General features: G+C 37.0%; 1 protein-coding gene across 2 annotated transcripts in view; it reads right to left on the reverse strand.

Moving 5' to 3' along the window:
• Window positions 1-269: 269 nt before the first annotated feature.
• Window positions 270-15,949, reverse strand: part of LOC131159962 (thioredoxin H9) — a 29,513-nt gene continuing 13,833 nt past the window's right edge. The window contains exons 2-6 of one of the 2 annotated variants that reach the window (XM_058115214.1): window positions 10,818-10,914; window positions 10,600-10,675; window positions 2,788-2,910; window positions 1,235-1,357; window positions 270-628 (exon numbers count right to left, since the gene is read on the reverse strand). In XM_058115214.1, the coding sequence (XP_057971197.1) occupies window positions 470-628; window positions 1,235-1,357; window positions 2,788-2,910; window positions 10,600-10,620 (426 nt within the window). In that variant the 5' untranslated portion in view covers window positions 10,621-10,675; window positions 10,818-10,914 and the 3' untranslated portion in view covers window positions 270-469. The remainder of the gene's footprint in view (window positions 629-1,234; window positions 1,358-2,787; window positions 2,911-10,599; window positions 10,676-10,817; window positions 10,915-15,949) is intronic. The other variant, XM_058115215.1, reaches the window with a different exon arrangement.

The following is a 15,949-nucleotide window of genomic DNA, read 5'->3' on the forward strand; positions in this document are numbered from 1 at the left end:
GCAATAAAATTTGTTTGTGCTTCTACATCTCTGTCAATTTTTCAGTTTTAAATATTAAAATATCTAAAGAAATTTGTAAAAATATTTAAGATGGAGTTTTTGTTAAGAATGAGGTGAAGTTCACAGAATAGGTAAACATAAATAAACATGGATATCGATGTGAATCACCGAATGCCCGTAATAAAAATTCTCAAGAGGAAAAGGGCTGCTCCGAAAATTTCTTCGACATCCTTTTCTTACGAGAAAGCTTCCAACCACAAAGCCAGTCATGCAATCCATAAAAAACAGCTTTTTTACATTTCTGAATCGCAAACTTCAAGCAAATAATGGCCACTCAGGTTTATCCCTTCTAAGGCTTTCAAGAAGAGAAAGAATACACTCACGTTTTTATTGACAATTTACAAGATGATACAAACGCATATAAACAAAAGCTCACAATAAATCAAAGAAATTCTGACTACCAAAGCTGTCATTTTTGACATGGGGTTAGGGTGGATGAATCTACAATGGCAGTCATCTTCTTCTGTAGCTCTGGTTTGTTGGCCCCCACGAGCTTGTCTATTTGCTGCCCATCTCTAAGGAAGAAGAAGGTTGGAGTGGCTTTAATATCCCACGAAGTACTGAATTCCTGTCTCACATCACACATTTATTTTGTATAAATTAAAAACATATTGAGAGTTTCTGTAAATAAAATAACCAGAAATATTATAACTGAACTGAATGAATCATAGAATCTCTTCTCTCTCTCTCTCTCTCTCTCTCTCTCTCTCTCTCTCTCTCTCTCTCTCTCTCTGTGAAGAGGGGTGGTAACCCGATTAGCGCACTTTGATTTTTAGACCAGAAACTTTTTGGACCCTAAACTCCTTATTAAACCCCGGCGTACACCGATCATACCCATGACCAGCAACACTGGGTAGAGGTCTCAGTGAAAAATCAAATGTAGGACCTCTTATATTCCCTCATCCGCCCTCACCAGGCTGCACCCTGATGGGTGGCACCATGTTATGCTGGTGTAAGAGTCTATAAGCTCCAGGCCGGATGAAAATGTTTATATAGCCTGCGCGTTGAGAATGAACATGTATCTATGCAGATAAAGTTGGCATTTAAAAGAATAAATAAAGTAAATTTTGACTACCCGCATGATAAGGTTTAAAGCCTACTCAATGCGTCTTAAAACAATGACAGTACATTTTCATCTAAAAAGTTCAAAATTACCATGTAACTCCATACTTACAGGTAGTTCATCAACATCAACTGTTAAGAACATCAGAGCAGTGTATTTCTCAGATAGCTCACGGTAGAATGGTGCAATCATTCTGCAGGGACCACACCATGATGCAGTGAAATTTGCAACTACCTGTTGAATATTAAGCCCCAAGATAAGATAAAATTAAAGATAGAAAAGGAAAATTGTGCAAGATTCCAATCAAACAAATCAACTTAAAATCTCACTCGTGCTTGTGCATGTTAAAGATAGAAAGGGAAAATTGTGCAAGATTCCAATCAAACAAATCAACTTAAAATCTCACTCGTGCTTGTGCGTGTGTAAGAGAAAAATTCCTTATTTGTATCATTCGTTCATGCAGGAAATATTCAATCATAGTTGTTTTAAGGAGACCTCTGCTAGCGCCTCAAAAGTCATCAGATGCAACCTTTAAAAGGTGCAGCAAGGCAAGTCGCACTTCATAAATGGCTTTGATTGAATATTTTTTTTTGGCTGCTGCCTCATGATCTAGTTGTCTTCTTTCACAACCAATTAAACTCCACTTTTTCTCGTCTAGCAATCTGTTTTCCACCTCACTTTTCTTTTCCTCTTCGTTTTGTAACCAGGTTTTCTCTCCCGTTTCAATGCCCCCTTTTTTCTTTCTTTCTTTTTTTCTTCCTTTTTTACCTTTCACAAGGTTAAACACTGTTTTTTCCTTTAATTTTTTTCTGCCAGTGCCTCATTTCTGAATTTCGAACTCTCTGTTTTCTTTTAGCCTCTGTGCCTCAATTCTCTTCTTATTTGATGACCAGGTTGAAATCTGCTCTCTTTCTGCCTCAGTGCCTCACCACTGAGTTTTTGAATTCTTTTTTTCGAATTCTTGTATTAATGAGTCTTTACAAACTGAGAACCGGTTTTGAAAGACATTTTACATGATTTTTCAACAAATGTGCAGGTGAGGCACCTGTTGCACCTCTCGCCCTAGGCTCCAAATTCTCCATGTGCCTTACTGCACCTTGCACCTTTAATGACTACTGATGCTATTCCATGTTTGCATTCCTCTACTAGCCTACTGGGATATTAATACTGTCCTAGTAATACATGTACTTGGGTAAAAGTGTCAAGTGCAAAAACCAATATTTAGTCCCTCTCTTTTGTTCATGCCTTATCCTTAAAAAGAGGAATGTGGCCTATCCATGCACCATACTGATGATAAATATGCTCACCAGATGCTTCATAAGTTTTTCTATTGGTTTTGGTGAGTAATGATTCAGCATCAGTATACAATCATTCGTATATTTTTTGGTTCTCAAATCCAAAGCTTCTCGTAAGGCTTCACCCTCAAGTTTTTGTAAAGCCTAGATGCCTTCCATTGATTCTTAAATCAGATAAAGGTATGGCGAAACCCTTACTTTTTTGTGATAATTTTCACTTCACAAATATAGTATGGCTCATTAAAAATAAGTAAAAAATTTCATTCATAACACATAAACAGCATAGGGGACATATGACCATAAAGCCCCTAACACCATTTAGCATAGCTCATGTCTGGCATGATAATAAGGCAGTAATGAACTACTTACAATCTGGCCCTCCCTTTTTGCTTCTGAAATCTTTTCATTCCAACTTTCTGTGGTTGTAATGAGGTGCACATTTCCACCAGAAAACTCGACATTATCATCTGAACCATCTCCATCGTTCAATTTCTGCGAGTAAATTCTACCTTTTGGTTAACTGACATAACAAGCAAAAACACAGAGGTAGACAAACTAACATTTTAACACCAGGTTTTAAAACTGCTAGGGAATTGTTATAGTTGACAAAGCCATATGCTTTTGTGGGGTTCTTATTTTCTTTTTGGAGACGATCATCAGAGGGAAAATCTTGGGATGCTTCTCAAATTACAAAAGGTTACATGTTTGGAACCTCCCATGGAAATCAAATTTAGACTTTTATTTTCTTTTTGGGGCCAACCAGCAGAAAGAAAACTAAGGGGCCATTTGGTCACAGAGGTAGACAAACTAACATAAAACACCAGGTTTTAAAACTGCTAAGGGATTGTTATATTTGACAAAGCCATATGCTTTTGTGTTCTTATTTTCTTTTTTGAGCCAATCATTGGAAGGAAAATCTCAGGATGCTTCTCAAAATTACAGAAAGTTACATGTTTGGGCAGTTTTTGACCTCCCATGGAAATCAAATTTAAGACTTTATTTTCTTTTTGGGGCCAATCAGCAGAAAGAAAACTAAGGGGTCATTTTGTATCACTATCAAAAATTATGATAACGAAAAATAGAAATGAAAACTAAAAGCTAGAAAAAACAAAAAAACCAGAAACCAGCAACCTTTTTGGTTAATATTTCTAAAGCTAAAACAAACTTTAAAACTTAATTACAAAAATGATCATTTTCCTCTTTAAATCAAATAATATTTTTTTAAAATAAGATTAAAATAATAAAAGTACAAAATAATACAAATTAAAAAATACTATAATAAAAAATTATTATAACACACCCACAATGAGGAACTACTGGATAAGGGGTTTATCAGACCTAGTGTTTCATCTTGGGGAGCACCGGATTCGTTTGTGAAAAAGAAAGACAGGTCAATGAGGATGTGTATTGATTACCGAGAGATAAATAAAGTGACAATTAAGAGTAAGTATCATCTTCCCCGCATTGATGATCTATTTGACTAGCTACAAGGAACACGGGTTTATTCTAAGATTAATCTACGATCAAAGTATCATCAGGTGAAAATTAGATCAGATGATGTTTCAAAGACTGCTTTCCGAACTAGGTATGGCCACTATGAGTTCTTGGTTATGCCTTTCGGACTGACTAATGCTCCTACGACATTTATGGATCTAATGAATAGGGTTTTCCATGAATATCTAGATCAGTTCATGGTGGTTTTCATTGATGACATCTTGGTTTATTCAAAGAGTCCTGAGGAGCATGTAAATCATTTGAGGATGATGCTACAGGTGTTGAGAGAAAGGAAGCTTTATGCTAAATTCAGAAAATGTGAATTTTGACTGGAGGAAGTTACATTCCTTGGACATGTGATATTCGGGGACGGTATTTCTGTAAATCCGAGCAAGATAAAGGCAGTAGTGAATTGGGCGAGACCGAGGAATGTTTAGGAGATCAGAAGTTTCTTGGGTCTGGCAGGGTACTACCGGCGGTTTGTGGAAGGATTTTCTAGACTATCGGGTCCTCTGACACAGTTGACGAGAAATTTTTCAAGAACTAAAACAACGACTCATCACTGCTCCAGTTTTGACCATTCCATCTGGAAATGATCGTTTCACAATTTATAGTGACGCATCTCAGAAAGGGCTGGGGTGTGTTCTGATGCAATAGGGAAAAGTTGTGGCATACGCTTCTCAGCAACTTAAGGAGTATGAAAAGAACTACCCTACACATGATTTGGAGTTGGCTACAGTGATGTATGCATTGAAAATTTGGAAACACTATTTGTACGGCAGAAAATGTGAGATTTTTACGGGCCATAAGAGTTTGAAATATTTCTTCATGCAAAAGGAGTTAAATATGAGGCAGAGGAGGTGGTTGGAATTGATTAAATATTAGAACTGCAACACCAATTACCACTCAGGGAAGGCTAATGTGGTAGCTGATGCCTTGAATCGGAAATCAAGGAGTACCTCAGTATCAGCAGTGGTAGCTCAACACCATATCAGGATAGATCTAGAAAGGCTTGGTGTGGAGCTAATGGAGGGAAATCATCAGGCATTTATTGCTAATCTGGTACTTCAACCAACCTTACTAGAAAGGATTAAGACTGCTCAAATGAAAGATGTAGAATTAGAAAGATTATGGATAAAGTGCAGAGTAGACTGGGAGCAAATTTTAATATCTCAGATGATGGAACTTTGAGGTTTCATACTAGGCTATGTGTACCTAATAATGCTGAGATTAAAAGAATTATTCTGGGAGAGGCGCATCGTCCCCTATATACGATGCATCCAAGAAGCACTAAAATGTACAGAGATCTACGAGAATCCTTCTGGTGGAGTAATATGAAAAGAGAAATTGCCTGATACGTAGAGTAATGTTTGATATGTCAGCAAGTAAAGGCTGAGCATCAGAAGCTAGTAGGGCCATTGCAACCACTTCATATTCCAGAATGGAAATGAAAACATATCTCCATAGACTTTGTCACAGGATTACCACCAGCACAGCATGAGCAAAACGCCATATGGACTGTAGATCGACTGACCAAGACTCCCCATTTTCTTCCAATCAGGGCTAACTACTCCATGGATAGGTTAGTTGAGTTATATATTCAGGAAATAGTTAGACTTCATGGCGTACCAGTGTCCATCGTATCAGACCGGGACCCACAGTTCAAATCTCAGTTTTGAAAGAGCTTACAAAGAGCCTTGGGATCTCAGTTGCTTTTAGTATGGTATTTCACCCCCAAATCGATGGACAGACAGAGAGGACCACACAGATATTAGAAAATATGCTTCAAGCCTATGTGTTGGACTCTGGGGGCAGCTAGATTCAATATTTGTCACTGGTGGAGTTTGCTTATAATAATAGCTACCAGACCAGTATTAAAATAGCACCATATGAAACATTATATGGTCGGAGGTGCCGAACTCCACTATATTGGGATGAAGTGGGTGAAATGCAGATTTTGGGGCCGAAAATTGTACAACAAACTTCTAAGAAAATCAGGTTTATTCACGAAAGAATTAAAACAACTCAAGGTCGACAAAAAAGCTATGCAAATACTCGCCGGCGAGAGCTGAAGTTTGGAGTAGGGAGTCACGTATTTTTGAGAATTGCACCAATGAAAGGAGTTATGAGATTCAGGAAGAAGGGTAAGTTAAGCCCTAAGTATATTGGACCGTTTGAGATACTGGAAAGAGTTGGTCCAGTTGCTTATAGGTTAAAGCTACCCCCAGCATTATTCAGGATTCACGACGTATTTCATGTGTCTATGTTGAAGAAGCACCTCCCAGATCCGTCACATGTAATAAGTTATGAGGCGCTGGAACTTGGAAATACTCTATCATATGATGAAGTGCCGATTCAGATCTTAGACTAGAAAGAACAGGAATTGCACACCAAAAAATTTCGCTAGTAAAAGTGCTCTGGCGTAATCACGCAGTTGAGGAAGTCTCATGGGAACTAAGGGAGGAAATGCGAAAGAGGTGCCCACACTTGTTCAGCGGAGCCCAGAGTTAGATAATGTAATAGTTCAGGTAAGAATTTAATGGTATGTATGTTTTGAGTAGATTAATCAATTGAATGTATTTAATTGTAAATTTATATGTAATGTTTTTATGCTTGAGTGGGATTTTGGGAGAGTTTTTATGTAATTAATTGTAACCTCTTAGAAACCTATGATGTAATCACGATATTCCTCCATCACAAGTGAGGTTATTAATAAATTTGGGACGGGGCGGTTATGTGGGTGGCTACCGGCTCTTCCTAGAGTCAGTAATTACGTCAGTGATTTCCAAATGTGGTATAAGTGTTAGCAAATTTCAAGGACAAAATTTTTATAAGGAGGAGAGGATGTAAAGACCTAGAAAATAATAATGAATAAAAATAATAAATAAATGAGAAAATCGGTTTGGTACAAGACCAAACCGTCGACGGTTTTAGGAGTCTCAGGAAAATCGTCAACGATTTTGTGTGGGTTTGGTTTGGTGAGACAAAACCGTCAACAGTTTTAGCAAGCTCAGAAAAAACCGTCGACGATTTCAAGTTACTGAGAGCATGTAAAGGTAAAAACGTGGTAAAATGGTTTGGTTAAAGACCAAACCGTCGACGGTTTTGGCTAGGACAGCAGCCTATAAATAGGGATTTAATTCATTTTACTTAGAAAAATTAAACTCTCTCTCTCTCTTTTTCTAGGGCTGCGGTCCTCCCTCTCTCTCTCTCTTCAAATTTTACACCAAAACTCAGCCAGATTGATAAATAAACACCATTTCGGAGTCCTGACTGCTATTCTTAGCGAGTTAACCAAAGCAGATTCGTAATTTGGGGATCCCTACAAGCACATCTTCGGTAAATAGGTAAAGGGAATAGATTATGTCAGGTATTTTCATAAATTTAACAAATTAAATTATAATATGTGGTTACAGAAATTATTTATATGTTTTCTGGATATAGGGGTTCTGAAATATAATTATTATAGGAATATTTTCGTGGAAATGGGTATATTGAGTTGGTTAAACCCTAAAAGATGATTATTCATTTAATTTTCAACAAAATGTATATGTTTTCCAAGTTGTTATTAATTTATGATTTATTATTCAAATTGTGTGGCATGAGTATATATATACTGATTGTAGAAATGTTTTTAAAAGTTTTGGGAATTATGATATGAGAATAAATGGTTGTGTGCTGAGTACAGACGACTATGTGCCAATTTTATATGGTTGTGTGCCAAGTACTTATGGCTGTGTGCCGGTTATTTATTGCTGTGTGCCGAGTATTAATGGTTGTTTGCCGGTTATTTATGGCTGTGTGCCGAGATATGATATGGTTTTATACAGAATAAATTGAGAACGTGTCAAATTTTATACGGTTATATTATATGAATTGTACTATATGGTAGCAGAACCCTGATGGACTGTTTCAGATATAGAGCACGGTACCGTAGCTATGATGATAGTCACTGCAACCACACTACTTAGGGAGAGTGTTGGTAATGAAAATCGATTGGGCCTGCGAAGAGATGTTGACCACCCCTGGGTCCGGATCAGACTGCGATAGGCCAGTCGCACTGCAGACACTTTAGATCTGACTTAGCCTGGTGGTGGGCCAGCCAAGGCTAAGTCCCGCCTTTGGATCGCACAACCCGATCATGTGGGGTTATTATATGATGATGTATGAACATCCATTCAGAGGAAAATTCCTTATGTATATATATATATGATGATTTAATTATTGCAGAAAATTATGAGTTATGATACAATACGTTTTGAAAATGAAATATGTGTTTCAAATATATATATATATATATATACATAGGTGTGAATTCAGATTTATATGTTTTATCAAATAAAGTTAAATTATTAAATGGATGTGTTTCTGAAATACTAAAACTCATGTTGCCACACACTGATAATAATGTATTCCTTGTTACTGAGAGGAGTCTCACTCCTATAATCTTTAACATTTCAGGAAACCTGGTCTAGAGTTCTCCAGGGCAGGAGTGGATAGTGTTTTGTTTAGGGTAAGTAATTGTGAGATACAGTGATTATATATGAATATACTTGGTGTATCGTTGGGATGTGATGGATTTTTGTTTAGGGAATATATATGTATATTTATGGAGACATTAGAACTCTGGTATTGTATATGAGGATTGGGTATATCATGCTTCCGTTGTATTGTAGTATGTATTAATGGACAGGCGTATCCACGGTACCCCACTTTGGGTTCAGGTCGATATTGTTGATATTATTATTGGTATCAGAGCATTTTTATATTTATAGCAGTAGAATTTACAAGGTCGTTACACTAGCTTTGTGCAATGAAGACCAAACTGCCCAAGTAAAAGGAGATCAAGAAGGATTCAGTTCAAGTTGAAGCCCTCACAAAAACAAAAGAAAAAAGGATGCAAATCAAGGTGAAAATGGAATATTTGACATTTTGACAGCAGATTCTAATCAGTGATGCAGAGGTGGTTGATAAGTGGAAGAGAAAAGAACATACAGCTGGAAAATATTAAGCATTGCACAAGTCAAGATTGACAAATAATCTTAATAAACGTCAAGAAAGGTCTGTGCATTGCCAATACAAGATTATCTAACTTAAGGAAATGCCAATTTAGATATAGGTATTTATGCATAAAAATTTCCAAATACACTCTCAGCTCAGCTGAGCAAAGCCATATAAGATTTTCCGAGTATTTGTAATTATTTCACATATAGTATCTTCTAGATTTCTAGAAACCTTAAGCCATCATATCCTTTTTCCCAGCCTCAACTCGATTTTGTTTTGTCTTTCCTCCTGTAGTTGGCTCTTTGTAACATTTAAAACTTGAATTAGATGTCTTTTTTCTTTTAATGGAGCAGCTTAATCATAAATTGTCTGACTATCTCAGGACACACAGTGCAACAGCCCCTCCCACCCCCTTTTCCTGGAAAAAAAAAGAAAGAAAAAAACAGGTGTCCACTAAAATACAAGTTTGATCCTGTGAGAAATATGCTTCAGTTGATGGCTTGCCCCAATGCTTGTTTTTACCATTTGAACAAATTATATAGAGAAGTGGAAATAAAAAACTATATGCGAAACTTTAGCTTTGGTGCTTTTGCATGTTTTGATTGTTTCCACTGTAAAATGCAAAAGGGAAACATAAAAATAAAATAAAATATAATAAATAAGAGGGAAGAAAACACAAGACTCAATCATTGAGTCAAGCTAACACAGCAATGCACAAAGAGAGAGAGAGAGAGAGAGAGAGAGAGAGAGAGAGAGCCAACAACTCTATGCCATAATGCTAAGTTAAAGCCTTAAATGCAACAAATACTAAAAGGAGTGGCAGACACAAGAATCAGCAGAGGAATAAATAAGCTAAAAAAATAAGACTAAGAAATGCAAATAAAATAATATTTATCATATTCTTTATAAAACATTATATTTTAATCAGCATCTTCCCAACACACATATATAGCCGACCCCACTTAGTGGGACTAAGGCTTGGTTTTGTTGTTGTTGTTGTTTATCTTCCCAACACACATACCTTAAATTTTAAGATAGAAAAGAAGAAAAAATCAATTATGATTAATCAGAGGACATGCAGTTCTAAATCTAACACATAAAAAAAATACAATTAAAGTAACATAGCCCTCCAATCTCCCCACTCATCAACAAGCTGCATCCCAAGAAACAAAGCAGAAGTATAGCACCATAAAGAAGCCAAAACAAAAATCTACTACATACTAAATATGAAGCCATCACCCTTCCCATAAAAATCTAGAATTATGTTCCAGCCAACTACACCACACAACAGCAAAAGTAGGACACCACTAAAGCATTTTCACTTCCTTAAGACCTCCAAATCCCTTAAAGGCCCACAAAAAACACAAGGGAAAGGAAACGAAAACATGAAGAAATCCGTTTTTTCATGTTTCGTTATCAACGAAAGAGAGGGAAAAACAAAATATATAGCATATTAATGAACTAAAATTTGATTTTACACCTAATTAACATTTAATTTTTCTTAATTTTTAATCATATTAGAACAATTTTGCATTTTTAATACTATTTAATATAGGAAAAATATAATGGAAAATAAATTTCATTCTTATTTTCTTTTTCTTTCTTTTCCTCAAACAAAATCCTTGGTCCAAATAGGCCCTAAATATCTCAAGAAAAAAAAAATTCAAAGAACAATACACATACCTTAGAAAAGCAATGACCCATTTTAATATGTTCAAGGTTGAATTGGCAACTTTCACGCTAGAAATATAGCTGTACCCTGAAAATTAAAAATCCATATGACCAAATAGAACACATTATACATAAAAACAAATAAAAGAAGGGAACTTTTGAAAGCAACCTCACAAAAGTTTTTTCTATTCAATTAAGAAAATTGTATTACAATATTCAAATCCTTTTACCAAAAGAAGAACACGGTTCTATTACACAAATGCATGTGTTTCAACTTTCAACAAATCAGCACATAAAGATGTGTATTGTTTAATTCTTCACATCCAGCTACAAAAAGGCAAATTTATCAAATGAAAACATTAGCACTGCAATGCCAACTTTAAAGTAAAATTAGTTGATAGCACAACTCTATCATCGTCAAAAATAACAACAAAGACAATAATGTTGTATATATAAGACTACCCTCATGGACTATAAAGGTAGCCAAAGACCCAACAAGCAGACAGACAAACAAACAAAAAGAGCCTCCCAACGTTAAATTAAAATATGAACCATTCCACCAATTTCCATTGGACTATTCTTTTGATTATTCTCTTAATTCTGCTTAAGGAAACCCAAAAAAAAAAAAGTGACTACCCCTGCTAATAGATCCTAAACAGAAGAGGATCGAAAACAGTCCCAACCTCAAGCACTTTCAAGCGAAGCACTCACTCTTTGCACTCAAACATAATCACTTGTGCTTGACTTTTACAGTTGTACAACTTCACCAGACAACAATCCCTAACAATTTCAAGATCCGCTTCTTTCATATTTGAAAAATTCCCCCACAACCCTCCCCCCCCCCCCCCCCCAAAAAAAAAAAAGAAGGGCAATCATGAAGTCTCATTTCAAGTTGCTTAGCAACTATTGATCTACTTTCAAAATTTTCAACAAATGGATGCATACCTATTTGCCACTAGCCAAGCTTGTTAAGGGCATTATGCTTGCTTATGACCACTTGTCTTATGTGCATGGGATGGGTAACCATCACGTAAATAGTAGTATCAGTTTGATTCTTTGAATAGGATAATACATCAAAAAAGGGGAGTTGGTTAATTTGATGTTTCCTAGTACTAGAGCAAGATTGGTGTAGAAAGCTCTTTAGTGGAGGTGAGTATTCATCGATCATTGTAAAATTCACTAGCTATTGTAAGTGTGTTTAGCATACTTGCATTCCTTACTAAACATACGTTTGCTTACAAAGGTGTTAAGAATGAATTATGCACTTTACAGTTCACTGCATGACTCGTGTTTAGACACATGCTTGTTTACTACTATCGCTTATTTTGTATTCAAAAAATTTGTTCATGTGGTGAAACTCTAGTGTACTTTTGGATGACTAGTTAAGCTAGTGTGCTATAACTATTGAGCACAGCCCTTTGCAAGGAGTGAAGTGTTCGACCCATGATAGTTTGTATAAGAGCTTGGCTAATTGCTTAAAAGATTTGATTGCCTTCGGATTGTGGGATTGTGCAGTGATAAGAGAACCACGTCGTGCACTAATACCAAAAGAATTGATGTGCTAGAGGCGCAAGCTGAAACAGCCAAGAATGTGACCAAGGAGATTGCCCAACTTTAGGGATCCAAAAAACATCAACAAGTCCTATGAAGGAGTAGACGAAAGATTTCCATCATATGGTGGAAGTGTTATAACACCATATCAAACCCTGCTACTAAGAAGATATTCACTTCTTGTTATCCCATATTTGTAGGCGGGAATAGGGTAAGGGTCAAGTTTATCCTAATGGGAGTAAAAGTAAAAAAGTGGCTTATAATGCTACAACAATTCGATAATAAGCAAAACCATATGAAAACATAGAGAGCGTCATGTTCTTGTACTCAAGAGAGGGAAGGTTCCTCTCTCTTTTTTTTAGGGTCATCTAGGAACAAATCCAATGAAGACAAGATGGGGGCAACTCGATAAGGGATTGAAAAGAGGTGAGACAACATATTTAGCCTCGTTGGTGGTAGGTGGAGATGTAGCACTACAGTGAGTGCCTACTACAATCTAAAATGTGTTGCAGGGGTGTTGGATAAGCTACTACACAACTTGCTTCCACAATGAGGTGTGAGCATGAGACCAAGGGTGAAGCCTCCAGCTAAAGAGCCATACAAATGGCGCCTCCGAAGTTAATAGAGTTGAGGAAGCAACTTTATGAGTTATTGGAAGCAGGTTATATGTGTCCACCGAACAGCAAACAGCAAGCAAAAGATTTCTTTCCTTACTTCAGCCCACAATTATTTCCTTATATTTCAATTCATTATTTTGTACAATTAGCATATATTTAGTTTACATGTATAGGGCTTGACAGATTATAGTTTACTTGTATAGGGCTAGAATCATGCTAGAACTTATTTACCTTCCATGTATAGCATTCTTGTAAAGTCTATATATAATATACAGAACTCAAGGCCAATTGATTCGGCCATTCACAGGTATCAGAGCCAGCCGACTGCTAGGTTTTTTTTTTTCCCTTTTTTGTCTTCTCGGTTTCGTGACTATTGGGGTTTTGTTTTCTCTTCTGGAATTTTTTCTTTGTTCTTTCTGTACTTCTGTGGCTGTGTGGCTGTGTGGCTGTCAGAACAGTAGGATTCTGGGTTGCCATTTATTCCTCCAGTTTATGTCCTTGTGATTCTCAGCAAGCAGGCAACAGTTTTCTGTTGCTGTTTGTGACTTTCGGCAAGCAGGCACAGCAGGTTTCTAGTTTGCCACTTATTTCTCCAGTTTCTGTTGTTGTTTGTGACTCTCGGCAAGCAGGCAACAGCTTTTTATTGCTGTTTCTGGCACTTATCTTCTTAGCACAACAGGTTTTTGGTTTAAGATTTAATTTTTTAGTGCAGTTTTTTGGTTCAAGATTTAAATATTTAGTGCAGGGAGGTTGTTCTTGGCTTTTCTTTGTACCTGCGTTGTTTATTTTGGGCTTCTAGATTTTCTTGTGGTCTCTCTCTTTCGGCAGAGTCTGTTTTTTTGGGGCTTCTCGATTTTCTCCATTATTTAGCATTGACTCTGCACCTGTGTGTGCCAAGTTTACGGGCAACAATTATTCTATGTGGGCTTTTCAGTTTGAACTTTTCATGAAGGGAAAAGATCTTTGGGGTCATATTGATGGCACGGATTGTGCACCCAATCTTGATAAATCCAAGGAGTCCGCAGCTTGTCCTTCATGGGTTGTGCTTGATGCTCAGATTATGTCTTGGCTTCTTGGCTCGGTTGAGCCACATATTGTCCCCAACTTGCAACCTTATCACACCGCTCAATCCTTGTGGACTTATTTAAAAACAATATATCATAAAGATAACAATGCCAGTCGTTTTTAGTTAGAGCATGCAATTGCCATGTTTCAACATAACAATCATTCCATCCAAGATTATTATTCGGGGTTTCTAACTCTTTGGAATGAATATTCAGATCTGGTTACTACAGATGTTCCTGTGGCTTCTCTTCCCATTATTCAATGTCTTCACGAGTCTAGTCGTCGTGATCAGTTTCTTATGAAACTCCACCCCAAGTATGAATCTGTTTGCTCGTCTCTACTAAATTGCTCTCCTATTCCTTCTCTATATGTTTGTTTTGGTGAGTTACTTCATGAAGAACAACGGCTTAGTACTCAAGTTACTCTAGCACAATCTCATGGTAATTACGGGTCTGTCCCTGTGGCTTATGCTGCTCAACGACGAGGACCTCCTGCGCATTCTAGCACTTTGCAGTGTTTTTGCTGCAAAGAATTTGGACATATCGCTGCTAATTGTTCCAAGAAATTTTGCTCTTATTGCAAGAAGAGGGGTCACATTATCAAAGAATGTCGTATCCACCCGCAGAATTGTTAGGCCAAGGCATTCCAGACTTCTGTTAGTGTACCCCCTACAGTCACATTTGCAGCTCCTGTATCTTCTTCAGGTGACTTCTCTGTTCTTGCACCTCCTCCAGCAAATTACTGCACACCCAAAATGGTGCAACAGATGCTAATTTCAGCATTATCAGCAATAGGGCTCCAAGGTAACAATTCTACTAATCTCGGGTATGTGGACTCGGTTGCCTCGAATCACATGATGAATAATCTCACTACCTTGTGTCATGTTTGACCCTACACTGGTCAATCTGCTATTCAGACTGCCAATGGAAGTTCTTTTCCAATAGCTATTGTCAGAGATGCCTCTTCTAAGTTCACTAATGTGTTTCTTGCTCCTCAGCTTTGCACGAATCTTATTTCTATTGGTCAATTAGTTGATAACAATTGTGCTGTTAATTTTTCTTATGCAGGACCAGGTAACGAAGGAGCCGATTGCGAAGGAACCTAAAGTGGGGTGCTTCTTTCCACTACTTTTGCCTGTTCCAGCACATTCTCCAGTTTCTTCTATTAAGTCTTTTGCTTGAAATAATGTTTCAGATCTTAGTATGGTGTGGCATTGTCGTTTAGGCCATCCCAATACTCAGATCTTATCTCATGCATTAAACTCTAGTTCACTTGGTAATAAAGAACGTTCTTCTTTATCTCTTGAGTGTGCCTCTTGCAAACTTGGTAAAAGCAAAACTCTTCCCTTCCCTTTGCATGCTAATAGAGCTTCTCAGTGTTTTGAGCTTATCCATAGTGATGTTTGGGGATCTTCCCTGGTAGTTCACATGAAAAATTTAAATACCATATGACTTTCATTGATGATCATAGCAGATGTACTTGGGTCTACTTTCTTCGCTCTAAAATTTGAGGTTTTCATACTTTCACTGAGTTTTTGGCATATGTTGACAATCAATTTTCTACTTCTATTAAGACATTACACACAGATTCTAGTGGTGAATATGCATCTACTGAGTTTCAGGCTTTTTGGGCCTATAAAGGCATTATTCATCAACGTTCATGTCCTGCTACTCCCCAACATAATGGAGTAGCCGAACGAAAAAATCGTCATCTCCTAGATGTGGTCCGTACTCTCTCGTGGGAATCCTCTGTTCCATCCTTGTTCTGGGTTGAGGCTCTGAAAACTGCTACTTACTTGATTAATCGTTTACCTTCTCAAGTCCTACACATGGAGTCTCCCTATTTCCGTTTATTTGCCAAGCAACCTAGTTACGATAACTTCCGTACCTCTAGTTATGTATGTTTTGTTCATTTACCTCCTCATAAGCGACATAAATTATCTGCTCAATCTGTTCGATGTGCATTCTTGGGATACAATGTGTGTCAAAAGGGATTTGTTTGCTATGATCCTACATTAGATCCTACACACATTTCTAGGAATGTTATTTTCTTTGAAAATCAACATTTCTTTCTTGTGTCCTCTATACCCTCCTCTCCTACTGTGATTATCCCCTCCTTTGAGGAGCAGT

This window comes from Malania oleifera, chromosome 7 (assembly GCF_029873635.1).
Source record: "Malania oleifera isolate guangnan ecotype guangnan chromosome 7, ASM2987363v1, whole genome shotgun sequence".
Taxonomy (NCBI): Eukaryota; Viridiplantae; Streptophyta; class Magnoliopsida; order Santalales; family Ximeniaceae; genus Malania; species Malania oleifera.